Genomic DNA, 17656 nt, shown 5'->3' on the forward strand with positions numbered 1-17656 from the left:
GTTCTCCTTTAAGAAGACAATTCCATTAGCCCCTAATTCATAACAGTGCTTCAGTTGAGGAAACCTGTTTGAAAGGCTTGGCAAGTGTTCCTTCAAGAATTCTTTGAGCCTTCAGATACCACCAAGTTAGAAGGTCACGATTCAGTCAGACTGCTAATAGCAACAAAGGTCGGTGCTGTGGTTTACACCAAAAAGAAAACTAAAACCGCGGCTTCTGACTTCTATTTCGAGAGCAGAAAATGTCCCTTTGAAAAGTGCCGTTGCCCTCTCTAGTGCAGGCTAGCTAAAGGTAATGGAAGATTTTTAAACATTATTAAATGAACATCACAGGTGACTCTTTTCACACCTAGTGTTGTAACGTGGTACTTTCCCCCATCTTCAAAGTACTTCTCCTGTGATCTTTACCACGCCTCCAAGAGAAAACAGGCAATGGAGGTTCAAGAAAGGACTGGTCTGAAGCTCCCTGACTGGTGACCAGTGAGGATGGAATCTCTCCCTCAGGTCTCTCCACCCCAACCCCCAACCCCTTGCAGCAAGATACCATCTGTCCCCCTCCTACCTCTCTGCAAGCACTGTGGGAACGCAGTAGGATTCCAGCATCCCTTCTTACCTGTAACAGAGCCCCAGTCTATAGCATGGCCACATGAAGTACTTGAGAATATTTTAGTCACTGCTGAGAAATTTTGCTAGAAGGAGCTGGACCATTCAGATTTCTCTCCGGGGGCTTCTAGCTCCCAGTTAAGTAGTGCCTTAGTCACCCAGGTACACTGTTGCTGTATTTTGTTTTTGTTTTTGTTTTTTCTGTCAGACACACGACTGACCGCTTTATACGCGTTGTGTGTATCTGCAGTAGAAACTGATCACTTTCTAGTGTCCCCTCTGAAAGGTTTTGTGGGCCCCAAAGTTAAGTATCTTAGATATAAGGTGAGCCATTAGTGAGACCCACTCACTATCCCTGAATATCCCTGAGCCAACCCAGCAGCACTTGGCATCTGATGGCCCTTTGGGGAGTCACTTCTCGTCTCTTCTGCGCCCGTGGGAAAGTTAGCAGCCAGATCTGTTTGTGGCCTTCCACTTCCTCCTTCCCCCCCACCCCCCACCCCCCTCCAAAACCGAGTGTCACTTCTCATGATGTGTTCCAACCTGTCCCTAGCCAGGTGAAGGACTGGATGATGTTGAACCTCACAGACAGAAACTTCAAAAGAGTACAGCAGCTGAGTAAGGGGCCAGTCAGGGAAGGGCTATCAGGAGGTGTATGCTCCTTCCTGGTGAGGTACTTGGAAGGGCTTGTGTAAAAGTCACCTGATGGATCTATCTGACCTCTTTGTGGAAACACTAATGACTTTACAGCTGTACCATCCGTGTCGGTGTCCGTGTCACCTTAAAATGGTGTGAACGGTAGGATCCAAGTAGCCTTAGCATCGACAGGGAACTGTGAGATGTCGCAAAGCAGCCCCGTTACTAAGCAGGCTCAAGGCCCGAGTCACTCAATCATTCATTCTCAAATTCACTCATTCCTCCAATTGTGACTGGATCAAGCATTAGGTTAAGGTAATACTCTAGGCCATGGGAATGAAATCATCCTAGTTTGCCTGCGGGAGACTTTATTTCATCTTATAATTCCCAGGTCATAATCCATCACTGAGAGGATCGAGTAGGAACCTGGAGGCAGGAAATGAAGCTGAGACCACAGAGGAACACTGTGGCTTGCTCCTCAGTTACACACACACACACACACACACACACACACACACACACAGAGCCAGACCTACCTGCTCAAGGATGGTATTGCCCACACAATGGGTATCATGGACCTTCCCACGTCAATCAGCTAAAAAGGAAAATGCCCAACAGATATGGCCACAGGCCATTCTATCGGAGGCAGTTCTTCAACTGAGGCCCCCCTTCCCTGGTGACTCTGGTTTGTGTGGCGTTGACAAGAAACAACCAGGCACAAATGTCCTTAAAGCAAACAACTGTGGTGGCCACCCTGCTGCAGTTGAATTACCTCCCTGCTGCCCTGTCCTGAGTGCCAACTGTCAGTTATTTTCTGAGCCACCCTTAAGCGCATCCTCCTCTGAGTTGTGGGGCTGCCTGTACCCGTCCAGGTGTCAAAGAGTCCCTAACCAGTTGACTGCTGGTGGGGTGTGGCCCAGAGGAGACAAAGGGAAAAATGACAGATTGCAGGAAGAGGCAAACCAGAGAACGGTATCTCCTCTTCCTGCCCAATGTCATCATATGCTGGGCTGCCCCTCGCTGAATCTTCTACAGGGCCACTTCCCATGAACTGTTCACCCTGGGGTTGCTTTTAGGTTTCTGCTGTGACTCATCATCCCTGAGTAATTTCCCCATGCTGTACAGAAGAATGAAGAGAGGGAGGTCCACTGGAGGGAACACCTCAGGCATTGCCAAACCATGGAGGGTCAGAAAATGAAGTCCAGTGAGACGCTGTCCCTTGAAGAAGTGATGTAAATCTTGAGCCTGGGTGCCTTGATCTTTGAAGGTGACTGCGGTCTCCGCGTGACCCCTTTTATGTCCTGTAAGCCCTTGCCCAATGTCCCTTCTCCAGCATCTCTTGCTTCTTCCTCTGTTCTCACCTCTCTCTTTGAGCTCACCACTTTCTAACGTGTTTGATCTACTACGATCTTGATAATCCACGGTCTCCTCCACACATCGCAGCAGAAGTTCCACGGTGCCAGGAAGCTTGGAACATAAAAGTGCCTGAACTGGCCGTGTCTTTAATTCCAGCACACGCATGGTCAAGGCAGCAGAACAGCTGAGAGTCTGAGGCCAGCCTTGACTACAGAGTGAGAACCTGTCTTGAAACAAAAACAAAGCAAAATGATGTCTGATATATAGTACACGCTCATCTTCTTTGAATGAGGGACTGGGGGTGTAACTTAGTAGGTAGAGTGCTTTCCAGCATCACACAGACACATCACAGTGGTTATGACAGCACTTATCTGTGATCCCAGCAGGAGGTGGAGGTCCTAAGATTAGAAATTCAAGGTCATCTTAGGCTGTATAGCCAGAAACCCTGTGAGAAAAAGAAAGGAAGGAAGGAAGGAAGGAAGGAAGGAAGGAAGGAAGGAAGGAAGAAAGTTAGTTAAATGAACGAGTAAAGTGTAGAAAGGTGTTTGCTTTAGTTCAGGGTTCTCTGGAGGAAGAGCCCGTAGGCAAGGAAGCAGGAAGTTGCCTGTGATTTGCCTCATGCTCTAGCAGGGGTGGGATTTTTTTCTAGCTTCAGATAGCTTCTGCGATTGGGTGACATTTGCAATTCTGGGTGTTTTTCAGGAGTTATCTAAATGCTAGGGTCCTGAGAGGCATGGTGGGCTGTCGGTTGTTGTGGGTCACAGTTTGTTAAGTAGTCATGCGCAAAGAAAAAGAAGAAACAACAAGAAGACATTAGATATCCCGGTGGCAAAAAACAAACTTAACCCCATGGAACTCAGTGCCCCTAATCAGCAGGAAGTAGTCTAACGTTAACGTTTCCCCCTTTCTGATCCCTGACTTAAAAGATCTCTTTCCTCTTTCCCCTGTATCCTTTTTTCTCTCCTGCCTAGTGTGAGGGGGTTGAAGGGGTGGGAAAAGGGTAGAGAAGGGTAGAAGAAAAAAAAAACCTATAAAGTGACAAAAAGACCACCGGTTCCAGAAAGGAGGAGGCAGGGGAAAGTTGGTTGAGATTTATTCTAATAATTTAGCTATGCCAGGTGGGTGTGGCACTTTTAATCCCAGCATTTGAGAAGAGGTAGAGACAGATGAACCCTGTGAGTTCAAGGACAGGCACATCTACATAGCGAGGCACTGTTTTAAAACAAGACAGAATTTGGTTATGCACCTAGGGAGGCCGATCTACCCCTAAGCCTTGCATTAGCACACTGCAGACCCAGCAGGGCTAGTGGCGTAGTTCTAATGTGATTATCAGCAGGCTCAAGACCCAGAAGAGTTGATGTTTAGGGGAAATTCCAAGGAATGTCCCAGGTTGAGGGACCCAGATTGAGAGGGCCCTTTCTCAGGAGAAGACCTTTCTGTTCTATTTATGCCTTTGGCTGGTGTGCTGAGGCTCACACACATTGTGGAAGGTTATCAACTTTATTCAGGCCAACAATTCCAGGATAATCTCTCCCCAAAACACTCTCACAAACACACTCAGAACAGTGTCTGAGTAGGTGTGAGGCCACTCTGCAGTTCAGGACAGCTCACATACAAAATGAACTTCCTGATGTTGCAAATGATGCAGAAATCATTCTCAGACCCAGTGGGAGATGATTTACATGACAGAAGGGGAGGTGACCTATTGGGGATACCACGGTACTAGTTCAGATGTTTCTATGAAAGCATCCGTTATTGGTGGCTTCAGAGGACCCTCTGGAGACCCATGAGTGACATCAGACAGTAAGAGCTGGTCAGGGTTGAGGTATACGGAGAGGAACAGCCTGAATTGCTGTGGTGGCGAATGAGCATGACAGTGTCTCTTGGGCCATTTAAATTGCTCAGGCAGAGAAACTGTAAATGGGCTTCCTTCTGGGGGGGTTGGGGGGGTCAATCCACTTAGTAGGTCTTCCTTGTGTTGTGAGACTAGGTGTTTTATGGCATAGTCACAGACCTGGTCTTGGAGTGAGGCTATAAGAGTTCTCCAGAAAGCAAGTCTCCACCCACCTTGTTCTCCAAACTGTAGGGTACTGTCAGCAGCCACACCCTCAGATTGTGGGTTGTGGCGGTCAATAACAACCCATCTATTAGTCCAAGCGGGACACTGAACGAAACACAATGAAGACCCAAAATAACTTTGGGTTACCCAAACAACCCTTTTTGCTAATTCCATCGTCATAAACAGCCTGGGTTCCTCGTATATATCCCCACTGTTTATGTACACCGGCGTGTGCAGGGGCTCTCTCTGTGCCCGATGTTCTCAAACTTCGTAGAATCGGGTGAAAATGGAAGAAAGCACTTGCCTCTCTGGATGCTTCGAGTTGCAATAAGGTGCCACTTGACATCACCCTGTGGAGTCACAGCCTTCACATCCCCCATGAGACTGATAGCCTCACCCTTTTGCTAACACACTTGGGAGATAGGGCAACAGCGTGGGTCCGGGGCCTCATTATTTCCACCCACCATTTTAAAGAGATTCGTTACCTCCTACGGGTGATGGGACTGCCGCTGTGCCGCCTGTCAAGGGGAAAGCAGTGACTCATTCATCTCTTTGATGTTTCTGTGTGCATCTCTTCCTGGCCCCCGAAACGTGGGAATTTGCAGTTGTCTTGCTTTGACAAGAGAGGTGGATGAATGCTGTCTCATCACCTCCGCTATAGGGTTGACTCATGAAAATGGCCATAGTTTTGTATCTTCGCTCTGGTCCTTCCGCTCAGTTCAGATCCCTGAAGAATTATTTCTCCTGAGTAGAGCTGCCTTGTAAGCCTTGAGAGGAAGGCATGGGTCCAAACTCTGCCAAAAACAGTCCAAGTTGGCGTGGGGCCAGCCAGTTGGCTGTTGAGCAGAGTCCTCTCCCAGCCTCTCCAGGCCCCCCTCCGGCTCCCTTTTACAGCTGTCTGCCCTCAGGTAATCATGGGCACTCTGCGGGTCCCTGGCTCTTTTCATTCCCGTGTTTCAGATCACTTTACACACATTAATTAAGCCTTAAAACACTCAGGAAAGGAAAGCCAAAGGCAGCGGGAATGTTTGCAATGTGCTCCTCCAAGCTCTGGCTTGAAAAGCAAGCTAGCCCCGCCCTCGCCCATCCCCGCCCCCGACAAGCTCCGCCCCTACAAGCTCCGCCCTCCCCCAAGCGAAAGTGGGAGGTTCTGTGTTCCCTACATGGTTGAAACCCCTCTACCTGCCTCAGAAAACCCCATATTCATTATTGACTCAGGATAATCATCTACCCCATTGAATTTACCTGCGATAGATGATCCACATGACCTTTGGAAGTAGGGCTCTAGGCAGAGCTGGCTCAATGCCTTTTCACACCCGGAAAGAATGTCCCCAATGGAACCCCATAAAAGAGTGCAGTGAGACCTTGGGCTAAGAAAGGCCTTAGGCCAAATAAGGTGGGCTGTACTAAGCAAAGAAGCCTCCGATTGATCTCTCACCTCCACATGCACATGCACAGAGAAAGAAGGGGTAGAGGTGCGTGCAGAGGGAGAAACCTTGAGAGACAGCGAAAGACCCTAGTCCAGGCCTGGTTCCTGCAAAGCTGTCTTGCAAACATTGCTTGGCATCCTAAGGCTGACTGTACCATCGCTAACACTGTCAGGATAACATCCAGTGCTTCCCCACCCCTTGATTTCTGGGGAGGAGAAATCAGAACATAACATACTAAGCGTTTGGCCCTGCATTTGGCATAGAAAAATGCTAGATATCATGGCCCTCCAGAGCCATCTTGTATGTAGTCCCGTTCAGTCTGAATTAATGTAGTTTTGCTACCAAAGTGTTAGACCTTGTAGTTCGAATTGATGGCGGCGTCTCTCATTAAGATGAAATGGTAGGGAGGCTTAATGAAGTCTGCAGCTTAGTTAATGGTTTGCACCAACCGCTAATCCTTGGTTTAGATTAATTTATGGCTATTTGAGCCGCTAACATTCCAGGAAGTTGGGTGCATGAGGTGCAGGGGCTGTGTTTCGGTGGGAGACAATAATCTCATTGTGAGCACCTCAAAATTGGTAATGATACCCACATTTTTTTAGCGTACTATTTTAAAATACCTCTATGGCTTCCAAGAAACTAATAAATGCCAAGCCTTTTGTTACCAAAATAAGAGACAATTTATGTTAGCTCCAGCTGTTCTCACCACCAAGGAAAATGCATTGAGTTCCCTGTGTCTGCAATGTGCCATATTGTCCACTACAATAGCAAACATTATCATTGGGGGGGGAGGGGGACATGGCTTGTGTGGCAGTCCTTTTAAGGTGGCAGTCTGCATGTAAGATACTTGATAACTTCACTATTTTGGCCCCCAGTGCGTTCCTTATTTCACAGGAAATGGACAGTTTGCTAGCCATGCCGCTCCAAGCTTTCCCCTTTATCAAGACGCAACTAGGAAGTGCCGTCGTGTCCAATAGTGCTATAGAAGACACTGCTTGCCGCTCCTGAGTACAGGGTCTGCAACCTTCACAGCGACATGCCAACGGTAGGTGCCTTTTCTCTAACTTTATGGAGATCTGCAGGATTTGCATACATTATTTCCTCATTTCTTTTAGAGCATGCAAATTATGATGTCATGTGGGGATCAGAAAGAGCTCTGCATCTGGTGGGTAGTCTCCGTTACACAGAAAGTAAGAGTGTAACATGGCCACATTACAGTGGGCTTAGTGAAAGAAGCAGAGCTCGAGAAAGTGAGCCCTTGAGTTAAAAGTTGTCCAGCTCGCCAGTCAATCTGAATCCCTGGAAATACCTTGTGGCGTATAAGCAATGCATCAGTGACCAAAGACGGGTGACGACGGCTGAGGGCATTATGCTGAATCTGGCTCCTCCAGAAGGTGACAATATTAGTCCCTCTCCAGTGTGAGAATGACATCTGTCACTTTTGGGGGTGCCCAAGATGTGCACTCTTCTTGTGCTTGGGGAATCCCCAACATCGGGAGGCAAATTGACTTCCTATTAAAATCTGAAACACCTCAGGCCATCTTCTCACCTCTCTTGGTGTTGGGGGCTGGGGTGGGGGGAGAAATGCAGAACCCAGATCCTCCCAGGAGCTAGTGATTGGAGTGAAGGGGCGGGGCAGTATTTGTGATGGTTATTTCCAACCATTTCATGTAGTCCAGGCTGGCCTCAAACATTGGCCAGAGATAACCTTGAACTTCTGATCCTTCTTCTTCCACTCCCAAGCGCTAGGATTATAATCATGTAACTGCATGACTAGTTTGGGTGGTTCATTTTGATTATCAGGTTGATTGGGTAAGAAACTCATCAAATCTCAGGCTTTCGGCTATGTTCAAGTGTGAAGAAATATCGAGGGCCATAGGGAGCACTGCTTTGGGTGAGAGCATTTCCAGAGAGGATTAAGCCTACCCTAAATATGGCACCATCTCAGGAGCTGTTGTCTTAGCCTGAATAAAAAGGGGGAAAGGAGAAAGCCAACCGAGAGCTAGCATTCCTCTTTCTCTCCTTCCTGGCCTTCCCATTATCCAAGCAGCCTTCCTCAGCCAAGGGACCTCCTCAGCCATGTGGAACGTCTATAACCCTTCCCTTCCTTAAGCTGCCTCATCGGTTATTTGGCCATAGTTACAAGAAATGGCACTAATATGATGCTCAATTGAGCAGCCTGCAGTGTGACGGAAACTCAACGGAAGCACTGTTGGTGTCCACAGCGGGACCATAGCCTCTCTCTCTAGCATGGTTCCAAGCCTTCATCGGATACAGTTCCCCATCTCTTAGAGCCAATTCCTCATCTCTCCTAAGGTTTCCCATGAGCTAATCACCAGAGTATACAGAAATGCTCTCCGTGGCCAGACTCAGCTTCTCTTGGCAAGGGCAAGAGTCTTGTCCCATCTGCTCCATCATGGCTATCCATTGTTCCAGCAGCAGCAGTGGGCCCCCACACATCCCCAGCTCCTCTGGAAAAATCCACAGACAGCATGGGGCCATCTATGACCACGAGATGAGCTTGAATTACGTCACCTTGATTCCTGACGCTAAATGGATCAATCTGAGACAAGAGGAAGTTTCATCTCTCATGCCTTCCTGCGCGGATAAATTGGCCTGCTCTGAACAGGTACCTGTGGCCTTCTCTGTGGTACTAAAGAAGTGGTGCAGAAGAGATTTTGCCCAAGAAAGAAACAGCAGTGGTGACCACACTGAGCAGAATGGAAAGATCCCCGTAGTTACGAGGAGTTGCCATTCGCCCTGAGTTTTTATGGAGAAGAAACAGTGCAGCATTCAGTTCGGCTTTCTTTAGGCCTCTGTCATGTAGAAATCCCTTCCCATTGTGGCGAGCACTTGTAATTCACCCATTGACTCTTCCCCTGACATTGAACTTGACAATGAAAAACTTTCAATGTGAAAGGGATCACCTCGTTTCACAGAGCAAAGGGCTCTCTCTCTTCCTTCAAAGATCCCTTCAGAGATTGAGAAAACACGAACCTTCGATGATTTAAAAAAAAAAAAAGTTACCTGGAATGCAGGTTTTTCTTAGTCTCCCAGCAAGTTAAAGTGGGAAATGGAATCATTTCTTACAAAACAAAGAGGTGAAGATAGCATTAATCCTTTTTATTACACCCATGTCAGCGGCCACAGACACAGGCCCGGGAGCCAATGCCTGTGCTATCGAATGAAAGCAGGTTGGAGTGAAGAGAATTGGAGTACAGGTCCCAAAGAAAGGCTGCTGGCTATTCACTTTGAATTCCTCTGCGCCCCAGTGTTCAGAGAGCCTGTGGCTTGGGGAGAGCGGTGGCCACACCTGCAGGTAGAGTTGAGAACAGTGGCCCACCCCATCCCCATCCCAACCTGGTTCCCCCTTAGGTCCTCCCTTGCCTTCTGCTAAACTCTTTTGAGAACTGAGGAGAAAAACCTCTCAGTAACCAAGAGAATCCAGTTGTCAGGCGTGTGGAGCAGAGAGCCTAGTACAACTCCCCTGAGGGACCAGTTTTGCTGAGGAAGCGCAAGAAGAGAAAGGGACTGGCGCTGCCGCTGCTGCCGGCAGAGAGCTGAGGTTTGCAGACAAACTTGAGGGAAAAAAACCCTGTGATCGTCATAGGATTCAGAGTAAGGGATCAAAGTGGAAAGTGAACCAGGCAACCCTAGCCCTTCTCTATCCCCATCCATTCTGCGATGGCCTCCTCCTCACACTCTCATGTCCTGTCCCTGCTGTCTAAGACTGAAAATTTGAGTGCCCCGTATACCTCCAAACATCTTCTAAGCAAAGAGAGTGTTAGAACTCTGTTAACGTGTTTCTCTTTTTTAGGAATTTTAGTGGACATTAAAACCCTTAACCATCTATTTGGTCCGTCCCATAGACATAAGCTAAGACTCTCAGATAGCATCTGTCATTTTATTTTTACTTATGCGCATGTATGCTCCTGTCTGCATGCGTGCATGCGATGTGGGTACGCACCTGTAGGCAGGCATGCACGTGAGGGTCAGCGTCTCCCTCAATCACTTCCCTCCTTATTTCCTCTGAGTCTGGGTCTGTCAGTCAACCTGGAGATCCTGGATTCTTCCAGGATGCCTGGCTAATGATCTCCAAGGATCCACCTGTGTCTATGACCCTAGTGCTGGGGTGACAGCTTTGCACTAATACAAAGTTGTGTGGGTCCTGGGCATTTAACTCAGGTCCTCATGTTTGCGTGGCAGACATTTTACTGCCTGAGCTGCTGACCCAGCCCTTTATTGTTAAAAACGAAAAAAACCCCACAACATGCTTTACACGTATTCTTTTCTTTTGCCATTTTCATGTATGTGTATGTGTGTGCACAAAAGAGGGTGTGTGTGTGTATGTATGTATGTATGTGTGTAGCCACATGCATGTGCATGTAGAGGCCCAAAGTTGGCGGGTATCAGGGACCCCCAGCCCCTCCACTGTTTTTCTACCTTATTCATTGAGGCAGAGTCTCTAAATCAGACCCAAAGCCCAACAATACGGCGAGTCTTTACTGTATGGATTCAGCCTCTGCCTTCTGAGGCTAGACTTAGAGACAGGCGCCACACCTAGCAGGCATTTACAGTATGTAATTAGGTTCTAGGAATCCCAACTCTGGTTGTCATGTTTGTGTGCTGTATGTGCTTAACAACTGAGCCAGCTCCCCAAGCCCTCTGTATTGTTTATTTGCAGGAGGTCAGATGGGCTACAACATGTGGTAGGATTTGCTCAGAAGGTTGGGTTCTAACACTGCTCTAAAGACGATTACCAGTCCGTCATGTTAGGAAGTAGCACAAAAAAGTCCAGACTCATGTCTCCCTGGTGGCTTAGCACTGTCTCTCCAGAGCTCATGTGCTGAGGAAGGTGTGCCCACCTACCTTCCCTTCTCCCGTCTCCACTCACCTCACATTCCAGAAGTCACCCCCACCCCTTGTCCCTTCCCTCCTCAGTGGCAGTAAATAAAGGGCTCTGGTCTTTCCCTTCCTGGTATGCCTTTGCAGTCACAGCTGTAAGGCTCCTTCTTCCTGTTTCCAGTAAGCTCTTTGTGCTGAAGAAGCCATGGGAGACTTTCCTCTTCCCCTTCTCAGGGATTAGCATTTCCGTATGAGCTGAATAATAAAACCAGATCGTAAAGGCCTGTCAGAGATGTAGTGGTGCATGTCTGACTCCCCGTTTTTGTCTTGGAGTGATTAGGATTGAATTTTGTTGTTGTTGTTGTTGTTGTTTCTGTTGCTCCAAAACAGAAAGGAAAAGGCAATTTTTTCTCTGCTAGGTCTCAAGGATGGGTGTCAAGGAGGAAATGACCTACTTGCCTTCTAAAAATGTGAATTTGAGTTTTCTAGATACAAAGGAGACTTTGGAACACACTGAGATCAAGGACGGAGTGGACCCACCGCTTGCTGGGCTCTCACATTTACAGGCAAGACAGTCAGACGGACACAGACTGTTCTGGGGGAACTGTGGACTCTTGGGTTCCGGATTCCCTATGGACTCCAGAAACTGTTTTCCCCGCTGTGTTTAACATTAAGGAGTTTCTTGTTCATTCAACAGGAGGGAAATCATGCCTGGTACTGGAAACCTAGTCAGCTTTCTGGGACAAGTGAAATTATGGACCATAGGGGGGAAAAAACCCTACTACTGACATTTTGCTCGACCTGCATAATTCCTTACTACATTCTAAATCTTATCCATATACGCATAGATAAGTGTACCTACTGTCCCTCACCAAAGACGTCTCTCTTCACAGCAAATGAAGACCTTCACAGGAAACCACCACCAGACATAACGCAGAGATCAACAGATCGTGGGCCGCTCATCCCAATGGACGCCATTACATACCCTTCTGCACGGATACAGCCCCAGCACCCTTGGCTCAGAGAACACCTCTGGAGACTGGGTGGAATGATTGTCAGAGCCAAAGAGCAAAGAGTCTGCTGTGAAGTCTCTCCTAGCAATGGCTGCGTAAACAAGATCAGAAAAAACGGCAGTATCGACGATTATGTTCATGGGAAATGGGAAACTTTCACAGGGTCCCAGCCCTAGACAAAGAACTACAGGTAACTGCTGGCTTCTGAGGGAGGGAGAATCAGCCTCTCCATGGATGAGCGCTGTTATTTGGTTGTCCAGTGCAGAGTTGTCAGCCTTGACACCATATACACAGGAACAACGAAAACAGACACAGAACAGTCTATTTATATACGTTTGTGCATATATGCATATATAAACATATATGCATGTAACGTGTATCAAAGTAAAAGAGACTATCAGCTCGGGGTTACTTCATTGCTCCATCACAACTGTAATTTTGCCACCGCTGTAAGTGGTAATGTTAATAACTCCTTTGCAGAGGATCTGATATACCATCCCAAGGGTGTCGAGACCCACAGGTTGAGAGCCGCTGACTTATCATAAGTCAGAACAAGGAGTCCTGATCTATTCCAAGAGTGGTCCGAAGCCGTTAGAAAGGTTTTGGGGCAGGAAAGGCACGGGTCTGGATGATGTTTCTAAAATAGCACACTGTTGTTGCATGGAAGACAGTTTGCAGAGGGCGAGATTAGAAGCCGAGAGACTGGGTAGCTGTTAAACGTGGTCTAGGAGAGCATTGTGAGGGTGCGGCTGAGGGTGATGGTTGTGAGATGGGCGGGGCACGGCAAGACCAAAGATAGCTTTGTTGGTACAACTAGTAAGGCTTACCACTAGCTGGTTGGCACTGAGGAATGGGAGGAAAATCTAATAACTCTTAGATGTCTACCTTAAGCTTGTGGGTGGATGGTGAAGCCATCCCAGTAAGGTGGAAAAACTAAGCGTAAGCTAATTTTGGGTCAGTGGGATAGACTAGGAACCCTGTTTCAGACATGCCAGGTTAGAGATGTTCATTCCATATCCAAGTGGAGGGACGTATCTTGCTATTCCTGGAGAAACTCTGGGTGGCTATAGAAGCAATTCCAGAAACGGTATTCCAGAAGTTAGTCTGCCTGTATCTTTTCTTAAAAAAAAAAAAAAAAATCTGTATCCGGCCCTTCCCCAAGTGCCCAAATGCACTAAGCAGTTACTCTAGAGTGGACAGGCATAGCACTTAACTCCAGTGAGCTTCAGCTCTCAACCAGTAAATGAAGTAGCTGAGTCGGAAGATGGCGTCGATCTCTGAATTCAAGGGTAGCCTGGTCTACAGAGTAGACTTTCAGAACACCAGGGCTACACAAAGAAACCTTGTCTCAAAAACAAACAAACAAACAAAAACAAAACCACAACCAGAATAAAGCAGGTGATCATTTGAGAATCTTTAATCTTCAAAGCCATAATTCTCATAATTGTCAAAATCAATAAATTGTAAGAAGAAAATAAGGCCTAAGCTCCTATAAGATGACCTCTTTTTTTTCTATGCTTGCAGACTAGTGGCTACCCACATAGAACTCAACACTTGGATTTTGGGCCCCATCCCTTTTTGCCCCCCAAAAAACTACCTTGTCTTTGGTATTTTGTTGAATATTTAAATCAGTCAACAGGAAACCGTTTTTAGCAATGAGGTCATTTCCTTCTGTTTCTACGATATGCAGATTTGTCTTTCCAGTATGACATCAGCTGAATTCACCAGTGCTAACATAAGTGATTTTACCCCCAGTATATCATTTAAAGATAGCAAAGGACTAACCTGATGTGAAGACCTGGTCTAGTCTTACACCAGGGACAGAAAGATCATTGTGGCAAATCATCTCTTTTAGTGGGGGAACGTTTTTATGTTGGTTTAGAGTTTCCATGGGGACTGAGGCCACACATGGAATGTCAGTAGGTGAATGGCCCTCACTCAGGGTCAGGGACTCCTCCCCATATCTTCTTAGTTCAGGCAATCCTCTGCCCTTGGGATGAGCAACTCAACGTCTGCCCTCTATTGTCAATGAATGTTGACCCAGCTTAATAACCACAAAATCTGGCACGTGATACAGTGGGGAGCCTCTGCCCTCTCAGATTTTGTTGTAAAGCAGGGAGCAGAGCAGTTGTTTCACTAGTCCGTCTCAGGCGATGGTTGACACACGCAAAGCCTGTTGTGTAGTGGGCATATCATCTTTGCCAGACTGAGTGCAAGCACAGAGAGGGAAGGATCACATTCATAGTCACCTTAACTCTTGCCCTGGCTGACTAGTCCTTCTCCACCCACAGGTAGGTTCCATGCCCTACCCTTCTCTGTCTGTATCCTCCAGCTACACTCCTCTAACCCCACCTTCTTCTTCATCCATCCATCCATCCATCCATCCACCCATCCATCCATCCGTCCGTCCATCCATCCATCTCAGACTCCCAGTTATCACTTCAGACTTGATGCTTGAGACTGTTGGGGATTCTGGATCCCAACCAGGGATATAATAAACATCAACTCTTTGACGCTTTTCTCCATTTTATACAGAAAGAAATTAGTCTTTCCTTTAAAGAGGTTGGGACCTACAGGAAGTGGAATAAACCGAAAAGCAAAACAGTCTTTTGTGTTCAGTGCCTCTTTCTGTTTCACCCTCTCTGGGTCATGGTCCAGGTGCCTTCTGAGTTTTCAGCCCTACCTCTTCACTGACCGTGAAATAATGCTGACAGCTCAATGCTGTCCCGGAATCATGACTTCCAGGATAACTGAGAGACCTGCAGGATGTGGGAGTTGTGGGTCAAACACAAACGACCCCCCACTTGCAATAATTTCCTGATTCGAATATCTGGGTTTTGTTGTTGCCCTAAGAAAGTGTTTCCTTTGCTCGCATCCATCCCTAGGTGCCTCTTGATCCCCTTCAAAAAGTTGTCTCTAATCATCTTTGAGCTAAGGAAGCAGTTTGTCACGTTCACCAGGATCTTGTGTAAAACGGGAGGTGTTTGTTGACTGACAGTAAGAAGATGGAAACGAACTCTGAGAGCTCTGCGAATGAGCCCTGTGGTGTTTATTTCAGAGCCCTTTTTCCTGAGCCGTGTTCTCCGTGGCTGAGACTATTGGAAAAATGACCTCTGGGGTAGGTGAGTTATTGCTTCAAAAAGCCATTGTTTCCTTTCAAATAAATAAGAATGGCGGCTCAGACAGCATTCTGCTTTCCTTGTGGAACGGATTCTTTGTTTAAAAATAAGCGAAAAGAATCCCAACGATAAAAAAGAAAATGGTGGAACAATATGCTCTAGGAAAGATGAGAGGAGTTAGTTACGCTGCACGAATGACTGAGGTGAGAGGAAAATAAGTGCTGTTTTCTTGTTACACCGGAAAGTCAATACGCGGACTCAGAGAAGGACTGATGGTTCATTTGGATGTCCTTTGTAATTAACAAGCTGATGCACACACAAAGCACAACAGCCTGCTTGTGGGGTCAAGTGGGGGTCCAAGAAGGTTTGTAAGTGTATTTATCAAACATCAATGGCTCATAGATAGGAGGAGGAGAAGGCGGAAAAGGAGGAGAAGGAGAAGGCAGAGGAGGAAGGGGCCCTTTAAGACTAGTTTACGTTCTTGTAGAGCTTCATAGTTAAAGGCACTGCAAGTAAACAGAAGACGCTACTCAAAACTCCACCACCAACACAGGAAGAAAAACTCAAGCCGCAGATGTCTAGATCCTTATCATTCAGCAAAAATTGCTTTGCTCTGAAAGATTTCTCTTGTATTTATTTGTTGTTGTGAACATGTGTGTGTGTGTTCTTGTGCGGGGGTGCCCAGGGAGACCAGAAGAGGGCTTCAGATCCCCTGACACTGGAGTTAAAGGCGGTCGTGAGCTACCTGTGCATGCTGGGAATCAGACGCGGGTCCTCTGCAAGAACCTCGAGCACTTTAAAACGCTGAGCCCTCTCTCCAGGCCCTTGTTTTGCTTTTAATACAGAAAATCATCTTGTAGTCTGGCCTCAAAGTTGAGATATTCCTTAGGCTCCTGAGTGCTGGGATTACGGGAGTAGTCACCGCACTGCCTTTCGATAGACATTAATGGACGTTGTTTGGTCTTCCTCATGTCCTACATGGCACATGACAAAGCAGTCTTCTTCACCAAAGACCACCACTAGATCACCATAAAAAATATTGTATTAAAGGATGTGTGAGTGTGTGTGTGTGTGTGTGTGTGTGTGTGTGAGAGAGAGAGAGAGAGAGAACATGTGTGTGAGTGTGTGTGTGTGTGTGTGAGAGAGAGAGAGAGAGAGAGAACATGTGTGTGTGTGTGTGTGTGTGTGTGTGTGTGTGTGTGAGAGCATGTGTGTGAGTGTGTGCATACGTGCAGGTCAGAGGTCAATTTCATGGGCCATTCCTCAGGATCTATTGTTTCTGAAACAGGGTCTGTCACTGAGCTTAGAGGCTCACCAGTTGAGATAGGCTGGCAGGGCTCTGCCTCTCCTCCGCTGGGATGGCAAGACTCAATACACCAGCAATGAGATGTAATTGTCCTTGCATTCTAGTTCCTGTCATTCTGAAGAAGGAGAGGCAGAAATTAAGGAGAATCACAAGGGAAAGAAGACCCCACTGTGGAGATAGAGGTTGTATTTTCTGCTATGGGAAGTCAAGAAACTACAACACAATAAAATGAAGATTGCCTGCAGAGACGGTAAACACTGTCTTCCTGACAGGCCTCTGAAGCAGAGATCTTCAGAGCAAGAGATGGAACTGCTCTGGGCCAGCATGCCTGCGACCTTGAGCTTTATACGACCTTGAGCTTTATACTTCTAGACATCCGTCCTTCTATATTGAAACAATACGCCTCAAAAGCCACCTTATTCTTAGGCAGCTAAATAGGCTGTAGCGTTGAGAATAAACTTCTCTTTCTTAATCAGCTCTGGATCCCACTTCCTGCTTTCCTGGTAACTCTAGAAAGGACAACACCACAGTTGCCCCTCCTTAAGATTTAAATACCATGTGACGAGATGCAGGTTTCAGGACTTTGTTGAAGGCTGGTAAGGAAAAGCTATTTCCTCCGGCCCAAAGGAATGGAATGGGAAGTTCCACCTCTGACCCTGAGTGGAGATAAGACATTCTGATCTACTTCCAAAGATTAGAACAATACATACCATTGTCCCTTGCTTAAGTCTTAATCCAGCGTGGGCCTGTCAATCACCTGACAGAGATAACCAGGCCGCCCCAAAGCCAATTCACCCAAAGACATGCTAAGGAGATGGGAGGAGGGCTTATGGCCTTAATGAGGTAATGTTCTTAGACATCCTAAAAAAAAACCCACCCCCACCCCATGCAGTTACTTACAGACCTTCATTGCCAAGCCTGCCAGTTTTATTTTATTTTATTTTATTTTTGTATGGGTGTTTTGCCTACACATGTGTCTGGCCACCATGTGCATGTTTGGTGTCCTCGGAGGCCAGAAGAAAGTGTCAGATCCCCTAATCTGTAACTGGAGTTATAGACGCTTGGGAGCCAAAATCAAACCAGGATCCTCTGGAAAAGCAGCCAGTGCTGTTAACTGCGGAGCCACTGCTCACCTCTCCAGCTCTTCAGGTATTATTCTTGTTGTTTCTAAGTTTTTAAAAAGTCAGCATTCTCTAGCTTGGAATGTCCGACACACAGCTCAGGTGCCCCTGCTCACCAAACCAGACATCACATCTGGAGCCCAACATTGCTCGAATGACTATTTCTCCTTC

At 47.0% G+C, this 17656-nt stretch overlaps 1 protein-coding gene across 1 annotated transcript in view; it reads left to right on the forward strand.

Annotated features, from left to right (window-relative positions):
* LOC102550560 (uncharacterized) overlaps window positions 1–15175 on the forward strand; it is a 162578-nt gene extending 147403 nt beyond the window's left edge. Inside the window, exons 4-5 of the mRNA XM_063262634.1 lie at window positions 6957–7126; window positions 11820–15175. Of these exons, the coding sequence (XP_063118704.1) occupies window positions 6957–7089 (133 nt within the window). The 3' untranslated portion in view covers window positions 7090–7126; window positions 11820–15175. The remainder of the gene's footprint in view (window positions 1–6956; window positions 7127–11819) is intronic.
* Window positions 15176–17656: the final 2481 nt, after the last annotated feature.

Source organism: Rattus norvegicus, chromosome 6, assembly GCF_036323735.1.
Source record: "Rattus norvegicus strain BN/NHsdMcwi chromosome 6, GRCr8, whole genome shotgun sequence".
Lineage (NCBI taxonomy): Eukaryota > Metazoa > Chordata > Mammalia > Rodentia > Muridae > Rattus > Rattus norvegicus.